The sequence below is a fragment of the Clarias gariepinus genome, chromosome 17 (genome assembly GCF_024256425.1).
Source record: "Clarias gariepinus isolate MV-2021 ecotype Netherlands chromosome 17, CGAR_prim_01v2, whole genome shotgun sequence".
NCBI lineage: Eukaryota > Metazoa > Chordata > Actinopteri > Siluriformes > Clariidae > Clarias > Clarias gariepinus.
Window position 1 is genome coordinate 9,275,831 of NC_071116.1, and position 24,099 is coordinate 9,299,929.

Here is a 24,099-nt window from a genome sequence, read left to right on the forward strand (position 1 = left end):
GTCTAGTTTGAGTGTGTGTGTGTGTCTGTGTGAGAGATTGCATTTGCTTCAAACTGCCCTTTGGGCAACATAATGACTGTTGCTTTAATGATTTGGTTCATCTGCAGTTGATCAGTTTTACTAGGGGCGTTTAAAAAAAACGACTTTTTAATAAAAAAAAGAATAATTATGAGAGCAAAAAAAAAAAAAATCCCTTTATTTCTCTGGATAATCCCCTGCTACAGTAATACGTTCCAGCGTTTCACTTGTGCTTGGATACCATGAAGGTAGAAGGTAATCTCAGTATGCCAGAGCCTTGATCTGCTTCATGTCTGAAACGCTGGCCTCCCAGGAACTTCTTTAACTGCCCTTTCATTTAATGCCAAAAAAAAAAACCTGGCTGGTTTGACCACCAAAGGTGTTCCTTTTTTTTTTTTTTTTGCAGGACAATGCATGAACTCATACCGCTGACTGCACCACTTGTACATTACAGGAACTCTGCTGGGAGTTATTACCCAGATAACACCCCCCCCCCCTTCCACGTACAGTCCTGACCACGCTTTAAGCCATTTCCACATATTTGCACCATTAAAGGAGTTCCTGGAAGGCCAGAGTTTCAGACGTGAAGCAGATCAAGGCTCAGGTAATTCGATAATGTCTCTGATGTACTGAGGAATCTTTTTACCGTGATAGTATCCAAGCACTAGTTGAAACACAGTTTAGTGCTTTAGTGTACCAGGGGATTATATCGATAATAAAAGTTGTTTTTACTCTCATAACTTGTTTTTTGCTAAATTAAAAGACCCAGTTTGACTTGAATGCCCCTTGTATATTGCTACAATCTGAGCTCATGCAGAATGCTGATAGGGGGTGTGTATGTATGTGAGAGAGAGAACACAAAGCACTGCAAGATGTAGCTTTCCTGCGTAACGGTTTGTTCTCCAACTGCAGGAACCGTATACGTGAAGTAGCGCTCACTATGGGGCTCGTCTCAGTTAATTCACTTATCAGTGAACTTGCGCATGTTTAAATGCTCACACGGTCTTTGGAATCTGGATTTTTTTTTTTTTTTTTTTTTGCTCTCCATGCAAGGCTGTCTGTTATGTTGCGTTCTGGATGATGATAATTAAAAAGGGGACAAACACTTTTTTAAGATGCATTATGTTTACTGTTTGTACTGTTTTAGAAAAAATATGTAAATTGCACTGAGGGTCCCTGAAATTGTGAGGATTTTCTTTTTTTTTTTTTAAATCAATGCATACCAAAAACAGGAGAAGAAATCATCACTATAAATGCGCAAGCAGCTGAAGTGGTTGTTCATGTGTTGGTCTGTAATAACGGGAGTAAAACAACTGTTTACATATTGCGTTAGGGTGAAATGACAAGTTTCTTATTTATAGTCGGAGGGGGCGGGGCAGGGGAGGGTTAGTGTGTGCTGCAGCTTTGCTCTGCTTTCAAGTTTGTGTTTGGGGTAGAGGGGTCAAACCTTCTGTAATGTTTGTTTTTGTTTTAATTGAATGAAAGGTGAGGGACGATCATGCTGTGTGAATGAACAGTTTTTGCAGCACTCGACCCTCGAAGTGCTCAGAACTGACACACTAGCAGGACGACATTTCTGGACTGAAGAGCTTGATTTAAAATGCCGAGAAGTGGTTGACAATCTGATGTCTGTCTTTTTTCTCCCCCCCCCTTGATTAGAAAATATAAAAAACGAAATATAAAAACACTGGAATGTGAAAGATTTTTTTTTTTTTTTTTTTTAATAAAATGTAAACTTATCAAAAATTGAATGTGAACAGTTGAGTTGGCATTAGAAACCGGCAATGCAAACGTTTCATTACAATAAATACATCATTGTGACTGCAATAGTATAAGTTAGATCTTCTTGAAATTTGCTATCAGGATGTAGTTTTCAAGATGGCTGTTCTGATATAAGGATGGGCTGTGTAAAGAACGTGAGTATTCTGATATTTGACCCATATTGATCCCTCCTTTTTTGACTGACATCTATGGCAAAACAAGTTTTTATAGCCCGCCATGGAACACTTTTTCTGGAGGTACAATGAGGACAGAGCCATTTAGGGCATCTAAATTCCTGACTCCTTTTAGCTGTATCCCCTAATCTGTGAAGGTGATTCTGGTCTCCGTACTTATGAACACAGCATCCATGGAGTGTTGGACCACTTGACCTCTTGGGGGTTTCTAATGTTAAGTCTTCCTTCTGCCAACAAAACAGCTCTGACTCATGGCATGCACTTAACATGACCTCAGTGGTGTCGGGCGCCACACTCTGTAAGACATGATGCGCTATGTTGTCTGGCACCTGGATAATAGGAATTTTACATCCTGTAAGTTGGATCGATCTTGTTTGTCCAGCTTGTCACACACAATAGGATCAAGATCTGGGACTTTCAGAGACTGTGTCAACACCTTTTTCCTACAGTTAGTGCAATGTGTCAAGGTAATATCTATGTGAATGGATCCCAGGAGAACATTTTCCAAAGCATTACACTGGCACACTGGGGCCATCTCTTTCTCTGGCAAGGCCAAATGCTGTAAGAAAACATGATTCATCAGACCAAGCCACCACCGTCAATTGTTCCAATAATAATTGTCCAGTTCCAATACACACATGGTACATTAATCAATGGGGACGCTAACTGGTCACTGGCTACGCAGCTGGAAACTTTTTTTTTCATAGTCAGCTGTAGAACCTATGTGTGTTTGTAGGCAGGTAAAACTTAAAATGAGCTCCAGACTTTGGTTTATTCAATTTGTGCCTTTTAGCCAACTTTCAAAGAAACCACAAGATCTTATACAGTACATCTTTAAAAAAAAAAAAAAAGAGGTATTTTAACCATAAACAAGATGGAGTTCGAAAACTACTTTGGTTTCTGGTTTAAATAAAAAATTTAATTGTAAAAAGTGTTTTTTTCTATAAAAAAAAAAAAAAAAGCTTTTTCACTCAAAGGTACTTTTTCTGGATTTTACATCCAGTTCGAATTCTTGACATAAAATACAGCAGTGACATTTCAAGTCATGTGCCAGACTTTTTTTTTTTAAACAAATATATAAATTTGGAAAAGAAGAAAGACCCGACTTAAATATTCTTTATTGTTTAATATGCAAACTGCAATTGACAGGTTCTGGCGCTGAAATACAAACAAGACCAAATATCATTAATAAACTGCATTTGTAAAGTGAATTAATATGCAACTTAACCTGAACATCTTGGACACATGAACATGAAGCAGGACTGCTAACATCAGCTATGATGTACCTGGGCTAAAGTGCAGAGTTCGGCCTGAACGTTAGCTGTTGAATTAACTATAGATAGATTTTTTTTGGACTTGGCCTGGGGGGGGGATACCTCAGTTCTTTCATGCAAATGATGCACACAGACAAAAGCTTCTTAAAGTGTAGTACGAGTTGAAAACCAGTGGGGGGAAAAATACTTGCTAAACAGGCTTGCTAACCAAAACCTGCTTGTCTGACATTTAGATCAGTTCTGATCTCAAATTCCATGCATTAAAAAGTTTGAGTGTCCATGTACCTGTATGACCAGTTTCTCACTGATGGAGGAATTTAAGGAGGTCTTACAAGTACCACTGATTCACACTGATAATGACAATCTTAAGGAGAAAAAATATACAATAAATATTTAAGTGGACATCAGAGAAAAAGCAATGGAACGTTTAATCACCAGTAAGTATTGTGTAGAGCCCTTGACTGCCCCCTGGCTCAGGATTAGTGAAATTCACTATTGGTTAAAACTGAAATCCTTTGGGACCGATTAAAGAGAAAAGTGACATAATGCTGCTAATTGCAGCCAGTAATAGTTTCAATTTCTCTAGGCGAAGTCTTCGTCTATCACTCTAAACAAGGCGTGGTTTAAAAAAGAAAAATAAAGCAGTTAAGTCCAGTATGATCTCTTTAATGGATGCAGGTCCTTTCCCAGGGCGTGTAAGCATTGATGTTACAGCGCAGGTTTCTTGGTAAAGCAGATGTACGACATAATGACGTGTTTTTGGTGTTCTCATGAAGAAGTGTCACGCTGCACGGAACCTTTAACAGTCACAATGCTGTGTGCAGTATTTTCCCAGAGTGCCATCTCGCAGCAGAGTATGTTTAATAATACTTTCCTGTGTTTTTGTTTTTTTGATTTAAAGAAATATCAAACAAGTCCTTTCTAGGAACAAACAAATATTTAGAAGTGCACACTCAAACAAGGACGAGAAATACCTCAATCATCATGCAACTCGCGGTATCATAAGTTCTTCTTGTACTTGTTGAAAATCCTCACCTTAGACACCAAAAAAAAATTTTTTTCTAAAATCACCCCTATAGTATAATATGTACATTATCTTTAATATAGTGCATCTGTTTCTTGTAGTCTTGTATAAAGTACAGGACTAGTTAGTGGACTGACTAAATATTTTCCAGTCTGGAAAACAGAAGGTGGTACTTCTTATAAGCCCCACCCATGTCATGTACCCCAACCCACTCCAATGGCGGGCTACTTTCCTCTCTTGGCCCGTCCTTTTCTCGAACCGGTCTTGCCCGAGCCGTGTGCAGAGGGTCCTGGCGTGGACGATGCGGGAGCTGCAGCGATATTGATCTGACCCTCCTGAATCTCCTGCCGTGTCTCGGCGGGCATGCGGCTGATCTGCTGCTGCGTCTCCAGGTAAAACATGACATCACGCAGCTGCTCCTGGAGCTCGGCAATCTGGGTGTCCTTATGAGTGACGACGTCCTTCCCCCGAATCTCCTCTTCCTGCAGCTTCGTCTGGAGCTGCTGCTGGTTGGCTCGCAGACATCGGTTCATCTCCTGCTCTTCACGCAGCTCCTGGCCCAGCTTGGCCACCTTGGTGTTCAACTGTGAACATCTGATGAAGGGGAGGAGATGAAATGGAGATGTAGGACTGTTCTGTTGCACTTGATATACACTACAAAAATCCTAAACTGTGCATGCTGTTTTTTCAGCAAACTCATTTCAACATGTTATAAAAGATCAGATAAGGAGAGATAAGGAGTTAAACTAAAACTTATTTAGATACATGTTAAGTTACTACCTCAAAGTCCATCGACAAAGTTATAGAAAGTTCTGTAAGGTATGAGGGCGATTAAAAATTATCTGCACTCTGGCTGTTTTCAGGGGAACAAACAGGTGAAAGTCTAATGGAGATGAGCAGGGACGATGCTTTAAGAGCTCAAAACAAAAGTTTTTACACATCCAACTCTTTCTTGATTGCAAACACTTGTGCGACCTTGCTTGAACTTCTTAACCCATTCATACACACTTCTTTGCGACAAATCTCTCTCGTTTTTTCGCATCCATTTTTGCTCAAACTGCAGTTTCAAATAAACTGATGTAACACGTTCATACCTGCTTGGCAGTAACTGGGGAGACAGAAGCCTTGAACAGAAACACTGATAAGACGCTGCAGCCAACAGACCTATTAATGTAGCAGGAGTGCGGACACTTTTTTACTCACTACCGTACAGAGAGAGACAATTGCTGATTAAAAAATATAAAAATGTTTTAGAATAGGGGTAAATACTCTACGGCTGTCTAGAGTTACTTTTCACATGTATTTGTCTTAATGGTAGCATGAATTATACAGCTTTTTTTGGTCCAGATTTTTTATCTCAGTATTTAACTGCTGAAAATAAAACATTCTGTCCCCCCCTCTGCCTCTCTGCATGTATGCATATTTACAGGTTTAGCTAGGCATGCTCGAGTTATTCTACTGTTACCTGTTCCGGCTTGCATGTTACGTGGCACCCTATTTTAGGCGAGTCTTCTTCCTGTAAGGCTGACTCTTCAGGTGTGCTGGTGTATTTTTAGCATATATTAGGCCTACCTTCTCACACTTGTTCTGACCGACTGGTGTCTGTACACTCATTTTGTGCACGATCGTGCTAGTTGGAGTTTCTTACTACAATTATCTTGCACTCCTTCTCAGAAACTGAAATTTCCCTCAGAAGCGGCAGAGGGCTTCAAAAAAGCTCCTACAACAGGAGTGTGTCCTGCCACATCTCATCACAACAGTAAATACCAGAAAAGTAAATATAGGGAATAGTATGGAAACCCTAAAGGGACTTGGGATGGGAAAAAAATTTATAGATTGATAAATATTTATTACGTTATAATTATAACGTGGTGTTAGCTAAACTCAAATCCACTTGTTTAAAGTCCCGCCCTTCGTGCCCCAGGACTGGCTTGCATTTTACATGCAACAAGGATCTAACTAATCATGGACAAGACATTCTTTGAACCAGTCATAACGCAGACGGCAGGATTTGACGTAGTATAACTAACCTAACGTAATAAAAGCTGGCTAAGAGATTGATCACTTCAAAGAAATTAAGAACAATTTATATCACCAAGTTGCCACTGTTGAGCCCTTGAGCGAGGCACTTAACCTTTAACTGCTCATACAGTATGTGTAATGAAATAAATCTCAGTTGCTCTGGATAAAAGTGTCTGCCAAATGCCATAAATGTAAATATACTCTAACTGTTCTTGCAAAAAAATAAATAATAATAACCCCTCCTCCGTTTTTCCTTTAGCATCTCATCACAATAATGAATAGAGCGTAGACTTACTTTTTTTCCATGGTCTGTTTCTCTTTGGTTAATTCGTTCAGCCTAAGCTCCAAGTTGTCGCACCTCTCAATTGTCTCCTTGAATTTGGCCTTCATGTTGTTGATCTGAAACAAACAACTCATTATTACTATATATTTATAGTTTTTTTTTGTACAGTAGAACCTCAGATTGCGAGTAACGCGGTTTGGGAGTTCTTCCGCAAGACAGGCAAAGATTCTGAACAAATTTTGACTTGGAAAACGAATAAGTCTTGGTTTACGAGTACTGAGTATCATGTGTCACACATGCGCTTCTTGGTTTGACGCCGAGCGTCACATGATCAGAACCAAGCCAATGTTTTTTCACTGTCTTGCGCTACGGAATTGTGGGTAATCTGCTCGGCACACACACACCCCTCCTCCTTTCACCTTGACACACACACAGTCTCCCTCTCCCATGGAAACACTGCTCTGTCGTGATGCTTTTTAAAGGTAAAGTGCAGGTTAATTTGTTTTATTTTTACTTTATAGCAGTGATTCCGTTAGTATGCGCTCACCCGAGTGTCATTAGTGTTGTTCCTTGTTATTTTTTCCGATAAAAGTCTTTCCGTTAATGTGTGTGTATTAAACTCAAATAAGAGAGGAGGAAGATTTACAGTGTAAGACGAGAAAATGGAGAGAGGAGGGGCTCATTCCTCCTCTCCTCTTACTTTAGCTTCCCACACACACATTACTTTTCATTATCAGTATTCATTATTTTTATGTATAAATTTTTTTGGGGCTGTGGAATGAATAATTTGAGTTTTCATTATTTCTTATGGGAAAATTCACTTTGATTTGCGGGTGTTTTGAAATTCAAGCTCGCTTCCTGAACAAATTATGCTCGTAATCCAAGGTTCCACTGTACCTGTAAAAAAAAATAAACCGGTGGGACATCCAAAACAAGCTTTTACCTCTTCTGTCGTTTCTTTTTCTAGATGAAGGATTTTATTTTCCCAGTAGATGCGTTGTGACTCCAGTTGGCTGGTCAGCAAATAGGAATACTGGGAATAGGATGGTGAATATTATAAAATATGTGTAACTGAACACAGTGTATTAATTCTACAAGGTAAACTACGGTTAAAATAACATATGCCTCAAGCTGTAGTGAGTCAATCTTCTCATCCTGACAGGAATCCCCCTCGCACTCGTACTGCACCATTTTGCCGTCTGTCTTGCTGGCCACCAGCCGATGCACGTAGTTATCTTAAATCACATAGACAACAAAATACTTGTTTGATTCACTTCATGACAAAATCCTATTCAGGAGCAGGAGGTTAAAAACATGCAACACAGTCTCAGACAAACCTCCAGCGTAATCCCAGACTCTGTGGTTGGTCAGCTGCATGGCGTAGGTGTGCTGCGTTTCCTCAAAGTGCTTGGAGGCATGGCGGCTGACGTACCGGCCGCATCCGATGTGGCCGCAAATCAGACAGATCCACAAGTTCTGTATACAAAATTTAGTTTTTGCTGAGTATGCAAATACCACAGCTAGTTGTTAGACATAAGACTTTTGCTTTCAGACATCTAATCTTGATATGAACTCATCTCAGGACTCTTATTTACTATACACTGATCAGCCATAACAGTAAAACCTTAGATTAGATTGGGTAGGACCCTTTTGTGCCACCAAAAGAACTAATCAAGGCATGGACTCCACCAGACCTCTGAAGGTGTGCTGTGGTGTCTGGGAGAAAAGAGTTAGCAGCAAATACTTCAGGTACATGAAGTTGCAGCATTCCTGGATCAGATTTGGTTTTTTAGAAGATGTACTTGCTTTGCGATAACATTTAGGTATTCTTCAGGTTATGTGCCAAAGTAACATCTACTGTACATAAATGCCAGGATTTAGGGTTTTTTCAGGAGAACATTGCAAGAGGTATCACACTGCCTCCCACTGGCTTGTATTCTGCCTAAAGTGCAGCCCATGGAGCCATCAATTTCCTAGGTCAGTGACACACACACACACACACACACACACACACACACACACACACACACACACACACACACACACACCCACCCCTAGCCATTCATATGACGTAAAAGAAAGAATGATCCGTAAGAGCTTTCAGCAGTGGACATGAGTCAGCAAGGACGGTATGCAACCCCACACACAGCAAGCACTGTGTGTTCTGACACCACATCATCATAGACAACATGATCATTTTCAGCAAATTGTGTTACAGTATCTCTTCTGGCACAAACAGAACAGCCTTATGTTTTCCTATGCAGACTAATGAGCCTTGGACGCCCATGACTTCAGTTTACCAGGTGTCCTCTTCTTGAACTACTTTGGTAAGTACTAACCACTAACAGAAACACCCCAGGAGACCTGATGTTTTGAAGATGATCCATCTCAGCTTTTTAGCCATCACAATGGGGCCCTGTTAAAGTTTTTCTTCCTGCTTCTGTTCCTTAAGCTTTGAGATGCGACTGTTCTTTTGTTGTTTAATACTGTATCCCCCCCCCTGGCACATGTGAATATAAGAGATAATCAAATACTATTCATTTTACCCGTCAGTACATTTACTATTATGGCTGATCGGTGTATCCTCATAATGAATGTCCTTTCAAGACCAGCTTAATCCTTCTTTTACGCCTTATAGAGCCTCAGGGAGTTTTGCTGCTTTCTACGTTAGCATTTACGTGAAGCTGCTCCTTTATATGAATCAAACAGAAAAGAGTTAGAACTGAAACATCTGGCTACCTCTTGTACGCCGCACTCAAAGCACTTATTCTCCTCCATGGGCTCTGGGGTCTGACAGTACCTGCACACGGGGCACCTAGAAAGAGACAGGCAGTCTTAAATACACTTTCTGAAAGTCATAAGTTCTAGCAGTTGCAGCAGGTTTAATGTCCACGCCTAAATGTCACTGTCACTTTGCTCACAACGTGAGTCAAAGGTCATCTGTTAAAACTCTACAATAGCCTAAAAACAACACGTCATGACATTGTTTGCAAAGGGCAAGAAAGAATGGAGAAAACTTCCCAGCAAGCCTTTTTTTTTTTTTTTTAAACCTATACCAGATGTTAGAATAGTAAACAGTGCATTTGGACATCAGTGCATTGTTATGAATGACGAATGCAAAGGGGGAAAAGTAAGTATGTAAAAAGCTTTAAAAAAAAAAAAAAAACAAAAAAAAAACAGCTGGACTAAATAGAAAGAATTTGCTGACAATGATTTGTAATTATAGTGCATAACAACACTGGGTAGAATTTCGGGAAAAGTGTGGTTAAACGATCTGTTTGGTTTAGCGGTGATCTGGACTAGCTAAAGAAAAGTGAACGTGTGTTACGCACGAGGCATCCTCCCAGCGCTGCAGACATTGGCTGTGGAAACTGTGGTTGCACAGGGTGGTGAGGACACCGTTCACCGACTCGTCCATGCGCTCCAGACACACCGTGCACTTGGGCAGCTCGGTCAGGTCCATCACTGGTAAACTGGCCCCCTGGTGGGTATAAAAACCAGTAAAATCAATCAATCCAACAAGCTTGAAATCACTTTATAAGGTCATAATACACTTTATGCAAAAGGAATTAGATGCTGAAAATAAAGACATGAATAAAAGTATTGCAAAGAAAAATTTCAATAATAATGTAAGTTTTGCTGGGAAACGAAACATATAAGATCAAAACATTGGCTCTTAGTGTTCACAAAACGTCAATAAAAAAAGTAATGGTAAAGGAGACATAATATGTAAAGTCATTTAAATTGGCCTGGAGTGTGTGTGCAAAAATAAAAAAATGCAAGGAAAAAGGCGAGAAAGAAGAAAAAAAAAAAAAAAACTCTGTACAGAAATAGTAAAATATGGGAACTTTAACATTTAGTGTAGGTGTCAATAACAAACTGAATATACCATCCTGTAATATTCCATTTGATTGTATCTAATAAAAATGTGCATTGACGGCTCAGTGGTGATTCCCCTGCAGTATTTGTGTCAAAAGAGGAAAAACCAACTCAGGAGGTAATAAATTTGAAGAAGAAGCACGTACCCATAAAGAGTGATTGTAAATGGCGCTTCGAGAAAGTACTAGCCGATGGCTGTGTAATTTGTTTTTCCATTTGGCTTTTGTTGGTTGCTGTATGGTTCCGTTTTTGACATGATCAAACATGATTTGTCTTTGTTTCTTTTTTTTACATCACAAAAGCCTGCCATTTCAATCAGTGTGTGTGGATTATTATAAGTCTGTTGAGCGGTACGTGTGTAAACAGTTGCCATAAATGCAGTTATACAAACACTTAAATACTCTGAATATGCTTTACACACCCATGGCAATTGAGTGTATTGCATTTACCAGCTAAAATTATTTCAAAAGATTATATAAGGTAATTTCCCAATGTGCTTCAGGAACATGGAGGTGAACTGTTTTGAGTTATGTTATGATGAAATAAAAACAGAAGTCGTGAATTGATACAATTTTTCACTAAACACTCAGAGCAAGGCAGAAAAACACAGACAATAGACATGGCAAATCATTATGAGAAAAGCTGTTGAAGCTGTCCTGATCTACTGCATGTGTGAAAGGATCATGCATTCTTTAACTTGCCACTGGTATTGGCATTTTTCCATATAAATGATGCTCAGTGTTAACTGTAAGGTTCTGAGCAATTTATCTCTTAAATCCTAAATTTTCATCTTTTGATATTAAAAAAACTGAGTGTATTTTAATGGACGTCTAAATTATTTGACGTGAAAATTTAACTATTCAGTTTTCTGAGCACATTTAGAAGAATATCCTGAGAATAAAAAGTTTTTTTTATTTTATGCTTTATTCACCTTGAGGACATTAAAAGCGCAAGTTTTATTATTATTATTATTATTATTATTTTTAGTATTTATTTAGTCACAGACACTGGAAAGAGCAGTTTGTCATTGCTATTGGTGGTCATCTAAGTTGCATACACTTTCACATTTTCCATTCACATTTCTTTGCAAAGAAACAAAGAATATTTTATTCAAATCTTTGTAATCCTATTCTATTTAGTAAGATTCTATCGATGGAGAAAACTTTTGGAAGTCTACTTCTCGCTCAAGCAACTTGTCGTCATGTTTTAGGTTTACAATTTTTACTAGATCCAACCATTTTATTGAAAAACAAAAATTATACCTAAAAACATGGCAACATGCATCGCAACTTTATTTTATTTTCTGTAGAAAAGCTGCTGTGAAATCAGGAACTTTAAGCCACAGCAATTACAAAAAGAGCCTGGAAGGATATAAACATGAAAGACATCAACAAGTGGTAAACCTCTGTAGGGAGGGGAAAATAGGCACACAGTGAAAACAGGCAGGCGTTGGCTGCTTAATCCATACCTCTTCAGACTTGATCACCTCGGCCCTTTCCACATAGACCAGTTGACACACGGCATCCTCGATGGAGTTGAACTGCCGTCCGTTGCAGGTTGTATAGAAGCTGTCAGCATCAGGCTGCAGAAAGATGTAAAAACATAAGCATCAGTACATCCTGAAGTGATTTATTCCTGTCATTACAAAACAATAAATCAAGCAACCAACTGCTTATGACCAATTAATTACAGCTGTCAGGTACATATATGATACATAATAAATATTGCTATATACACCATATTCCTGTGGTTACTGCACAAAGGCCAGGCTCACAGGAACATACCTGGGTGGCAAATTTAATCAGCACCATGTACTGGTTGGGCGTAGAATCCCGGATGATCTTCATGTGCTCCATGACGTCATTAAAGGGTGCCACAAATTTCATGAGGTCATGGCTGGTCATGGTTGTCGGCACACTGAGCACACAAAGCATGGCACTGCGCCTCACGTCCTCCTTCAATGACGTCATCTTACTGTAGCAAAGGTAAACATTACAAAGGGAAAAGAACCACAGTCTACATGACCACATCCTTATCATCATACAGTTAGACAAAGATTGTATTGTTCATATAAACCTCTTTACACTACCTTTCAAAACTAATAACCTAATGGAAAGTTATTTTTAGCGCAGTAGTTCTGAAATAATTTGTAAGCTTATTGTACAAAATTTTTGCTCTTAAGAGTTTAGAATTGTAATTGTTTGTATTATATGTTATCATATTTATTACACCTATATAAGGGTAATATATACAATTAAAATTGTTCACAATTTAGTTACTTAGACAGATTATTTGGCACGCAATAAATCAATCAGTACATCCAAAGGGATTTGTGGAATATTGCTTCTATTGACAATATTATGCCATTTAAGTTAAATTTATATGTACTGCATGTGCAATTCATTACAACAGATCCACCCCTGTACTCTCCAGTGTTCTTACTTTGTCTTGTAGAGGTGCATGATACCATGGATAATCTCCACGGACGGGTTGCCGCTGTAGAAAGAGATCTGATCTGGAAGCTGTTTAGAGGGCGATTCAGAGAGTTTAGTGGAATCGTTCTCCTCAGTTTTACTGCTGCCACTTTCATCTGGTGACTGGGCGCCCCTTTTCTCCTCAGGTACATCTACAAAAAAGTAATGATTTTCTAAAATTCAGCTATGTTTTTAAGTTTGTTTTGTTGCTACTACGGACCTGTTTATTATGAATGCTTTTAGAAACTCCCATATGCAACATGCTCTGACTAATTTGCAGCAGGAATCTGATTTACACCTGCACAGCACCACAATTAAACTCTACAATCTTTTAAAATGTGGTCTAGCTAATGTAGTTATCATTCGTTCATTCAGTATTATCTAAGATTTATGAGGGCTGTACTGAAAGTAATGCAAAAGCGGGCATAACTTTTCAATTAACTTACATGGGTGGCTCAAATTGCACATATTGGTAGAGCAACTCTTCCAAAGCTCAACATAGTCTCCCTCACAACCCAGGCATTTGCACCATTGTTGGACCCAACTCTTGAAACCCACTGCACTATAGAACACTTATGGAGATGACACCACTGACGGGAGCAATGCGCACAGATGGATGAAGAAGTTTCAATAAAGGGAAACCAGCACAAAGGACAAGACACACATTCTGAGACCATCAAAGGGGATTTTCAAAAAGAATTGAAATGAGTGTTGGGTCCAAATGCATTTAGGGGCAGTGGTTGCATGGTTAAAACTCTGGGTTAATGATCGGAAGGTTGGGGGGTTAAGCTCAAAAACCGCCAAGCTGACACTGGTGAACCTTTGAGCAATGCCCTTCCCCTTTACTGTCCTGCAAGGTACATCTGCGGTACCCTACTGTCAGTACAGCCCTTATATGCTGATCCAAAAGTGAAGAATGAGTCCTATGTAGAAATTAAAAGGGTTTCCTTTATGTTTTTCTCTACAGACAAGGCAAAGCTCCCTGGAGGGATCCAAAGTCCCGATCAGTGTGTTCAAGTAGCGCTGGAAGCTAGAAAAGAAAAAGAGGGGTTGACTTGAACCTGAACTCGCCACCAGAGTCTCAATCACCATGTCTGACATGGCACGGCTGCCGATGTGTTGATGGAGGATGGAGGCCTTCTCTACCTCCGTCTTGCCCCCTAGTACCATCCTGGCTGAGGCCAGGGCCTTGTCCTGCATCTCCTCTTCAGACATCTCCACATCTGTAGACAGGAAGGAAGCACATCACTTCATATCACAGTGTCATCTGCGAGATTCAGCTAATAAACAATAGCACACGCATTAAAGTCACATGATCCTGCAAACTGCAGAGTCACTCAAGAGAAATGTAGAGGTGGAGTACACAGCCAGGAAAGTTCCAGAAACGCAGGTAAACCTCTTGCTTTTTACTCCTATATGACTCTCGTTAACACGTTAACTATTCAGTGTTGTGGTTTACGCTGATACACAGCTGTCTTACTCTGCTTTGGATATCTACTCACAAACAAACAATATGTATAAAACAAGAGTTTTATTCAGACTCTAACAGTGACACACGCTGTTGTATCTCACCGGCGCAGTACTGAAAGCCCTGTGGCGCGAGCGACTGGTCCGCGAGCTCCAGACGGATCACTACAAGTGACACGCTCATGTGTTAAACTCCCAGCGCACGCGATATTATCCAGAGATTTATCTAGCAAAACAAAGCGCGAGCTCCGGAACACATAAACACCAAAAGCGGAAATAAACACAACGCTACAATATCGTTCTCTAACCCTAGCTACGAAAACTATGTTTTCGTAAAGTTTCTAAGACTCAAACTACTTCAGCATTCAGTCATTACATTCAACTCTGTAACAGACAAACCCGAAATAACAGCTGAACTTTTAGGAATGGAGGGGGGGGGGGGATTAGCCGTCACCATACACTTCCGGGTCAGATGAGTTCATCTTTCAGAATAAAAGCTCTTATTGTTAGATTACGTCACTGCTTTTTGAGGGAAAGCACTATAATGTACCTCGGTACTGTATACGAATTCAGTCCTCATCAGAGGCGTTCTTAAGGAGTTCTTAAGATGAAAATACGTATAAATATATAAATTATTCATTCCAGCCGTCCAAAAATATTACCAATTTCCTACCCAATAATCATATTTTAGTGTATGAAAAAAATCTAAACATTCATATAAATTAAATAAATAAATAAATAAAGTCATATAAATTAAGTAAAATAAACATCACTTTCACTTTAATTTATGATTCCTCTCGGCACTGCCTGCTTTAAAAACGAAATCATCTGTGAGACCCATGTTACTAAATCTTGCACAAAATGAAAAAAAATTTGTAAACCCGCTGCGCTTGATTTAACAATGATGCAAACAATTTTTGAACGATTTCCAGACATACGCACAACTTAGCTGGCGTTTGGTTCGGCTCATTTTGTTTGCTCGTATGCTGAAAATGCTTCATGTGCCAAGGCAAATTTCTTGCAAAATTTCAGTTCTTAGGGCAAAAATTTGTGAGGTGGGATACCGAGGTACCACTGGTCCTGGAGCCTATCCCAGGAGACTTTGGTCATGTTGTCATTATAAGCCAAAAGAAAGAGCCAAAAAAAATACTGACTAGCATGGCAGTATGACGTCCTGCTTAGCTTAATTAGATAGTTGTTTTGTTTAGTTCCAGTCAGCGGTGAGATGTTCTTGTGTGTGTTTGATATCAATGTAATCTGTTTACAGCTGAAATGGATTAGACATACAAAAAGCTTCCCTTGTACAGGGAAACAAAGTAGCTGTAATGCAACCAAGGGTGACTACAGATGGAAGGAGTTACACATCTTTTGCAGGGAGTCACAAATGGAAACAACTGAGATGAAAATCACAAGATTATGAACTTTTGGTAGACTCAAGAAAAAAAAATATATTTTAATCAATATTTTCAAGCTCTCATTGGAAACCATCTGATCAGAGACTGTGACTAACCATAAAACCATGACACAATAATTAACTGAAATAAAAAAATATTAAAACTTATTATTAGTAACAATAATTATAATTACAGATATAGTAATTATGTAAGTAACTGTATAAACCTCCAAGATGTTACTAATGATACTAATGTCCACATTAGTATAGATCACCATACCATGATATCTTAAATCATGTTTGTACAGTGATCATACTGCAAAGATTTGATGTTGAGATCTACATCTGGTTACGACAGCAGCTGGTGGGATTTAGTGTTTGACTGCTATTCTCAATGTGGAGATGAATGTAGCACAGTTTAACACAGTTGATCGAAAACATGGGATGGCATACCACATATGAAATACAGGCAAATCTGAAAATACGCCTACTTTTTTATACACCCAGGGACTTTATTTGCATGTTTAGCAGACAGCATTTTTCCTGGAACACTAAGCTACTAAGTAACAGATCAACCAGTGTGATCTATTCTTACATCCCCTACTATATGTGTTTCTCCCTTTCTCTGTCTTTCTCTTTGAAAAGAGGAGAGTGTGTGTATATATATATATATATATATATATATATATATATATATACACACACTCTCCTCTTTTCATAGCTTCACACTTATACTTCAAATGTTTTACTGTTGCAGCAGTACTGTTGCTCCTCAACATGCAAAGGAAAAGCGAAAAAGTATTTGCATATTTCTGACATGTAGGTCATAAAAATGAAACTATTCTATAATGTTTATAAGTTTCATACAGGTATACATAGACATATATATACTATCGTCTAATATATATATTCATTAAATTTATTTAATATATAATTGATATTTCAGTGCAATGACATGACATGACTTAATGCTGGCTATAAATATATAGTACTATACTTCCCCAGTTACACCCACACACACTCCATCCACACCGAGTACCTGTAGATATTATTGGTGGAACTATATTTAGCGAAGTGTAGACGCTGACATATTGATGGCATTTAAATGTGTGTTACTCTGGTTCAAGTTTAACAGGTACAACAGCTGTGTGTAGTTAAACACTGGATACTTTTACTGCCTAAATTATTAGATACACCAGTGTGTGTTTATGGAATATGGTGGATCTCGAAGTGCTGTCTGTGAAACATAGCCAGAGGGTAAGTGTTTTTTTTTTTCTTTTTCCCGTTCTTTTATTAAAATATATATTTCTGTGGTCAAATTTCCAATTACAATCATTATATTTATTACTGTGTGTTTGTGTCTTGTCTGGTTTGTCTAGTCATTTATTTTAACATGTTTATTTCAAAACTTCAAAATTGAAACACTAGTAGACTTAACTTTAACTTAATGTCTTCAATTCATAAGTAAAAAACAAAAAGGCTCTATGGCTCCATTAAACAGTAGAATACTATTGTAGAACTGTAAATCATGAGCCAACTATCTCAATACTGTAGTTTAGTTATGGTGATGAAATAACCACGGGCTGAGGAGGTTTGATGTTGTTTCACAGTAGTATAGTTATTTTATAGTTAACGCATTTGTAGTTGCAAATTTTCCAGAAAGTCGACTACAACCCTTTAATATTTCTCAGCCCCGCCTAAGCACATGATACACTCATGTTAAAACCATACACACAACCGCATCATTGTACTGTAATAACATGACATGATAGCTGTGGTCGTCTCTTTTCACTTGGTGTGGGTCTTACAGAAGAATCACACAATATACCAAGCCATTGGTCTGTTTCTGTGTCCTAGATTTTGACCATTAAATCTGTTTGACAAATATTGAAATCTGAAAAATAAAGTACAATGCTTGTGTAAAGTAAGCCATTTTTAAATTAGTCCTAACATTCTGGTAAGAAGCGTTTTCTAGTAATTATCAGAGGAAGTAGCTGTGTTAGATGAGTGCTGCATTCACCGCAACTCTCTTATGTGATCAAGCTCTTTTCTTGCACTGTCACTGAGTCAGTATTCTCACATCTCAAATCAAATTTAACGAAAAACTTTGTCACATACATGACCATACACAGTATTATATACACTGAAATGCTTAAACGACCTAAAAAAGATAGGATAGAAAGATAGAAAGGTTTTAATGCAATAGGAAAGAAATGCACTTTGGGATGAATATCTATATGGGAAAGAAAGGTTTTTGCCCTGCGATGGATTGTCCAGTATATACCCCACCTCATGCCCTAAGTCTTCTGGGATAGGTTCCAGACCCCCCGCAATCGAGTACACAGGATAAAGCGGTATAGACGATGAGTGAGTGAGTGAGTAATTGCATAGAGCCCACACTCTTCTGTCTGGGATTTACTGTCTTTGTCAGGGCACAATTGTAAGTGTTTTGATGTAAAAATGTGATCGAAAGCAATGCTATTGTTTTAACTAATTAGGTAGAGGGCCGAATGGTGGCTTAGTGGTTAGCACTGTCGTCTTGCACCTCAAGGGTCCGGGTTCGATTTCCGCCTCGGGTCTGTGTGCATGTTCTCCCCATACTAGGCGCTTTCCTCCTACAGTCAAAAGACATGCAGATTAGGTGAATTAGCGTTACTGAATGCGTGCGTGTCCTGCGTTGGATTGGCACTCTGTCCAGGGTGTACCCCACCTCATGCTCTAACACACCTGGGATAGGCTCCAGGCCCCCTGCACACAGCATAAAGCAGTGAGTGATCGTGTAGAGCCCATACTCTTCTGCGCTGCTTAGAAAGATGATTTACTTTTGGGGTCTTTTGGAATCTTCAAACAGAGCTGGAATTCCCATCCTGCAACACTGCTCAACAAGTGGTTTGATTTGAACACGTCTACTGTTTTAAACTGAGGATGCGAGATTGTTTTAGAACGGAAGGGTTGTTTTCTTACTTTTCCGTGTACACGCCAGTTTGCAGTACTTTACTTGCCCTACAGTGACTTATCAGCCCCTGGCTTCGCGGTTAGATGTGAAGAGGAAGTGGGAGGGGCTTCGCGGTGGCGGGGCGGGGAAGAGGGAGGAGCTTCGTGAAGAGATGAGCAGGTAGGTGGAGTTCAGAGCAAGTGGTGGTGAGAGGAGGTCAGGCCACAATTATACCTCCTCCTCGTCGTCCTCTTTTTTTTTTTCCCTCATTCTGTCCTTCTGACCATGCTTCTCGATTAAAAAGAGACTTTCCTCAACGTCTTCTTTGTAGTGATCTGCTCAAGGTAAGCTACCTGTACGCGTGCGTTTATGTTTGCGTGTGCGTGCGTGCGCGCGTGCGTGTGTGTGCGTGCGCAGTTTTCTCGCACCGCTGCAGATGGTGGGCGCTAATCGTATGTACTTCTCTCAAATCTTGTCACGGTCTCTACTTCCCGTTTCTCACGGATCAGCAAAACGGTCTGTCTGGCTGTGTGTGTTTTAGAGCCATTCACAAAGCACTAATGTGTGCAGTTTAAGAACAACAATAATATAAATCGAACATTTTCTAGGTGGATTGATTATCCTTGCTGTTCTGTTCACACACACTGTAACTCTGTGTAGTATTGTGCAGTTCTAACGACCAGGGAACAGGATTTCCAGGAAGGAAACCAGCTGTTTATCTGCGCCGCTATAGGCAGCTTCGTGGAGGGAAAGTTACGCGCGTGGAGAGAAACATCTGGAAGAAGAGCAGAAGTTCTGCATGCGCGAGCTCTTTTTTTTTCGACACATACCCTTGCATTCCTCAGGTGTGAGAGAGTGTCTGTGTGTGTGTGTGCGCCAGGGACACACACATATGGGTAGGACACTATTCCAAAAGGACCATCCTCATCAGGTGTCCTGCGTCCATTAAATATCAGTTCAATAGATCAGGAATCCTGCCAGATGCGAACATCAGGCTTTGTGCAGTAGAAGAACAGTCGCTGTGGGCTGGCTGAGGGTTTCATGTCACGTGACTCGATATCGGCGCCCAGGCATTTTCTCACAACATGGAGAAATTCACATAAAATCTGCATCTATTCTATTTTAGCAGTGCTTCCAGTTTCGAGTCATGCACATGACAAAAAAAACAACACAACAACCAAATGCATAACGTGTCCTTCATTCACCTTAACACCCTCGAAAAAGTACTTTGTGTCTTATTTCATGTATATCTGAAAAACATTTCATTTTTAATAGGTTTACAGTATTTCGATTTGTTGATTTTAAAGATTGTTTTATGTGAATATTTTTAAAATAACTAATCCAATGTTCAGTTTGGATAATCTAATGTTGAAATGTTTGTATGTTTGCATGTTCTCTCTGTGCTTGGTGGGTTTCCTGCAGATTAGGCTAATTGGCGTTCCCAAATTGCCCGTAGTGTGTGAATAAGTGTGTGCGACCTGCGATGGCTTGGCACCCTGTCCAGGGTGTACCCTGCCTTGTGTCCTAAGTCTCCTGCGATAGGCTCCAGGCCCCCTGTGACCCTAAATACAGGATAAAGTGGTATTGATGATGAGTGAGTGAGTGAAAGTTTGTATGCCTGAGAATACATTTCTTGTTTTTTTTTTTAGAATGACCTATTAGAAATGGGGATGTAAAGAATTCTGAGTCATCTTGTACTGTACAATAATCAGTACAGTTAACTAATACCAGTTTAAAAAGGACACTCCAGCTTTTTAGCTTTTTAATTACACTCGTCAAAATTTCAAAAAGTGACGATCAGAACGGGGTCTTTTTTCAAGATGAGCGTGAGGAAATTTATATAAAAGTTGTTCAATTGAGCATTTACAGAAGTATTTCAATGTTCTTGCACATTAAGGGAATAACCAGTGTAACTGGCTTTATTTGGAATATAATGGTCTGTGTGGACCTTTTGTTTATAGGGGCGAATGATCAAATGAGTATGATTTGCATACACACACGGACGGACACACACTAGTGCCTGCCTATACAAGCCTCTTTTGCTCTCTCTGAAAATGCAGCAAACAGCCCCTTTTCCAAGAACATTAAAAGAATGTGGGTAAAAATCATAGGGCAAGAAAAGATGATTGGGGGTGGGGTGGTGGTTGTAGCAAAAGGGCAAACATGTCACACCAGCAACTTGAGTCAATCTTTGTTCGTTTACAATTCTCTTGTCACTTCATTAACATACATGCTACCTTTTTGGTTTTTACAGATGGGGGACCAAAATCTTGCTGCCATGCTTTCTGAGGATGACTCGGAGGAGACGGGGGAAAACAAGAAACCCACACTCTACCAGTTTTCCTCGACGGTACGAGCTGTGGTGCGAATTCGACAGAAGTACCAAGCGATGAAAAAGCGCCGCATGGAGCGGGCAGTATCAGCATCCCAGCACAGTGCTCCGTCACTGTCTCCGTGTAGTGAACAGCGCTCCACCAGCCCTAAGATCTTCACATTTGATGTAGTTGATGGCCACAGTCCTGTCAATGTAGTCAAGAAAAGGAAAAGGAAAAAGGGGCGTGTCCTATTCCCCAATAGCAGCCGCCGAGTAGTGCCTACTAAGGAGCAAAGCCGAGCCAAGAGCTGTCTGGTCCTGCTTTGTGTTGTTGTTTTCTTGCAGGTTTACAATGCCATTGAAAACCTAGACGACCACGTGCTTAAATACGATCTTGAGGGACTGGAGAAAACCCTTAAAAGAGAGGTTTTTGGACAGCATGAGGCAACTGATGGCCTTTTGGACCATTTAAAAGATTACTTGTCGACATATGTTCACAGTAAACCTTTGGTGGTGTCTCTTCTCGGGCCTAGTGGTGTAGGAAAGAGTCACATAGGAAGGCTATTGGCTCAGCACTTCCGATCTGTGGTAGGCGAGCAGCTGGTCATGCAGTACTTCGTGCTCCACCACTGTCCCACAGAAGACAACGTCCCAGTCTGTACAGAAACTCTGTCTTCTCAGGTCTCTGACATGGTCACTCGGGCTGAAGAAGAGGAGAAAATTCCACTGTTCATCTTTGATGAGATGGAGCACATGCCTACTCAGCTGCTAGACACTGTGCGAAGCCTCATCGTGAAAAAAGACAACAACGAATATTTGAACGCCATTTACATCCTCATTAGCAACCTGGAGCAAGACGAGATCACAAAGTTTGTGCTGCAGAACTCCACCAGCATAACCGTTTCGGGCCGAGGGCACATTGGCAAGGAGTTGAACTCTTTGTTGGTTAGCAATCTCAAAAAACACCACTTGCTTTGGCTGGAAGCAGAGTTGCTTCCTCTTACACTTCTGGAAAAAAGCCACGTGATGGAATGTTTTATCGACGAGATGTCTCGGGAAGGATTTTACCCAGAACGCTCTCACGTAGAAAGACTAGCAGACGAGCTGGGTTACTATTTTGTCGGTGAACGAGAGTTTGCACGCACTGGCTGTAAGCAAGTGGTGGCAAAAGTGAATCTTCTGTGAAACCAAATGCTGTTTACACATTCAAGAAATATATTGATGCATTAAAATCAGTGCGAGTCTGCGATGGATGGATATGTCTGCCTCATGGTTTCGTTGTTATTTTTACAGCTCTTAAGGAGGAATGTTATGAATGAATGTTAAATTTAATCCTATGGCCCCCCCCACTTCAAACACGCGCACATACACAGTATATTTGTTAAATAGAATGAGTCAGTAACTGTTTCTCTCTATCTCTCTCTCACATGCATACAGTGTAAAACATCCATGTTTACTTTGTCTTGTAGTTGGCTGTTACTGGTAAACTTTTGTAGGATGAAGCATGTAAACAAATGTCAAATTCTCTCTAGAGAAACAAGGGCAGTGTGGCTGAGAGACCTTTCAGAGAGAGAGAAAAAAAAAAACAGTCCTACTTCAGGGCAGACTGAGAGAGCCACGTTTCAGTCATGTATCGGATTACCCGAAGTTCTTATTTTACATTGTATTCAAGTTTTCATATTTTAATATTATTTTAATAAGTTAAAACTCCCAAAATGTTGTGTTTTAATGCTCCAGGTGGAATCCCTTTAAATAAAGCTTTTTTTTTCATATCTTAAACTATCCTTATTTCACTAACACAAACTAACTGCTTCAGTGTCGATTTAAATGAGTTGCTGAGTCACAAGCCAAGGGAGGGGAGGGGAGGGGAGGGGAGGGGATCTTCTAGGTCACAACAGGGTGAAAATCTGAAAACATTTGTTGGTCATGTTTGCACACACATACTAGAGGTGTATCGGAATGTCTAAAGATAATATAATAAAATAGCCTTCGCGCTGTATACGGTTTTTCGGTTTTTAACAACTGGGTTATCTGAATTTGCTTTGCCCTAAAGGATATTATTACTTAAGGATTGAATAAACATCATATTATTTTTGAATTAAATACAGTGGAACCTTGGATTACCCGGACCATTTTAACTTGTTAAACGAGCGAGGTCTTGATAGACGAGTACTCTAGTACGCATGCGCTTTGTCTGCCGAGCGTCACCTAATCACAGCTGAGCCAATGGTTTCTCTCGTGCAGTGGGATCGTGGGTAATAGTCTCCCATACTCAGTAGGTACCCTGCGAAGTATACTTTACAGGGTGTTCAGCCATGTTAAGTGTGATTCCAAATTGCAGGGAGCGAAAATGTTCGGTTTAAACTAAACTGCAAATGTAGGAAAAAGTGAACAACCCGTGTTTACTTCACCCAAAAAGGGAATGAAAAAATTCCTATCAGTCATTGCATAGTGTGAAATTTACAGTAGCAGCGGCAGGCATCCAAGGGTGCTTATGTTGACATCTGCGCTGGTGACTTCGGAGGGTGTTCCAAATGGTGGAATTTTGAAATTCCCAGCAAACGGAGCAGGAAGCACCCTGTGAGGTACACTTTGGAATGGAACGCAGCTAGTCTCAGTGCACTGTTTACTATAACATTGTGTGCGTGCGCGCAAAGCATGTTTTTTAATTTTCTGTCTAAGTGTAGTGACTGTTTTTTAGTAACTGTACTGCAACAACGGCCCTCGTGAAGGGATAAAATAAAAAGGCTATAGCAATGCGGGAGATTTCTTTGTTTAAAGGAATGATTATGGTAAATGTGTGTTTATTTTATTTTGTACTGAATTTTTTGTAACATTATGCTCTCAATCCAAGGTTAAACCGTACTGTACACGTAAAACTACAACTTCAAGTTGTTATTCTGTAACCTTTTAAGATTCTTTCGGGTGAAATTGGGTATGTCATCTTAAAAGTATGACAAAAGATCAGAGATAAGATTCTAGACTTAACATGAGCTGGCTTTTCTGTGTTTTGCCCTTAATACAACTTATCTCTAAGTGAAATCTCTCAACACACTCAGGT

General features: G+C 39.8%; 2 protein-coding genes across 3 annotated transcripts; one reads left to right on the plus strand and one right to left on the minus strand.

The window, feature by feature from the left end:
• Positions 1 to 3,074: 3,074 nt before the first annotated feature.
• On the minus strand, positions 3,075 to 14,828 carry brap (BRCA1 associated protein). The gene is made up of 12 exons (XM_053516414.1): positions 14,502 to 14,828; positions 13,991 to 14,152; positions 12,898 to 13,081; positions 12,240 to 12,429; positions 11,924 to 12,037; positions 9,909 to 10,057; positions 9,316 to 9,391; positions 7,914 to 8,052; positions 7,702 to 7,811; positions 7,520 to 7,609; positions 6,589 to 6,692; positions 3,075 to 4,865 (listed from the first exon to the last, which is right to left on the minus strand). Exons 1-12 carry the CDS (start codon positions 14,578 to 14,580, stop codon positions 4,496 to 4,498), a joined length of 1,767 nt encoding a protein of 588 aa, XP_053372389.1. The 5' UTR covers positions 14,581 to 14,828; the 3' UTR covers positions 3,075 to 4,495.
• On the plus strand, positions 14,176 to 22,805 carry tor4aa (torsin family 4, member Aa). 2 transcript variants are annotated; one of them, XM_053516416.1, is made up of 2 exons: positions 14,176 to 14,319; positions 20,979 to 22,805. In XM_053516416.1, exons 1-2 carry the CDS (start codon positions 14,242 to 14,244, stop codon positions 22,221 to 22,223), a joined length of 1,323 nt encoding a protein of 440 aa, XP_053372391.1. In that variant the 5' UTR covers positions 14,176 to 14,241; the 3' UTR covers positions 22,224 to 22,805. The 2 variants fall into 2 exon arrangements, with proteins under 2 accessions (XP_053372391.1, XP_053372392.1); XM_053516417.1 differs by lacking the exon at positions 14,176 to 14,319 and adding an exon at positions 18,920 to 19,068.
• The last annotated feature ends 1,294 nt before the right edge of the window (positions 22,806 to 24,099 follow it).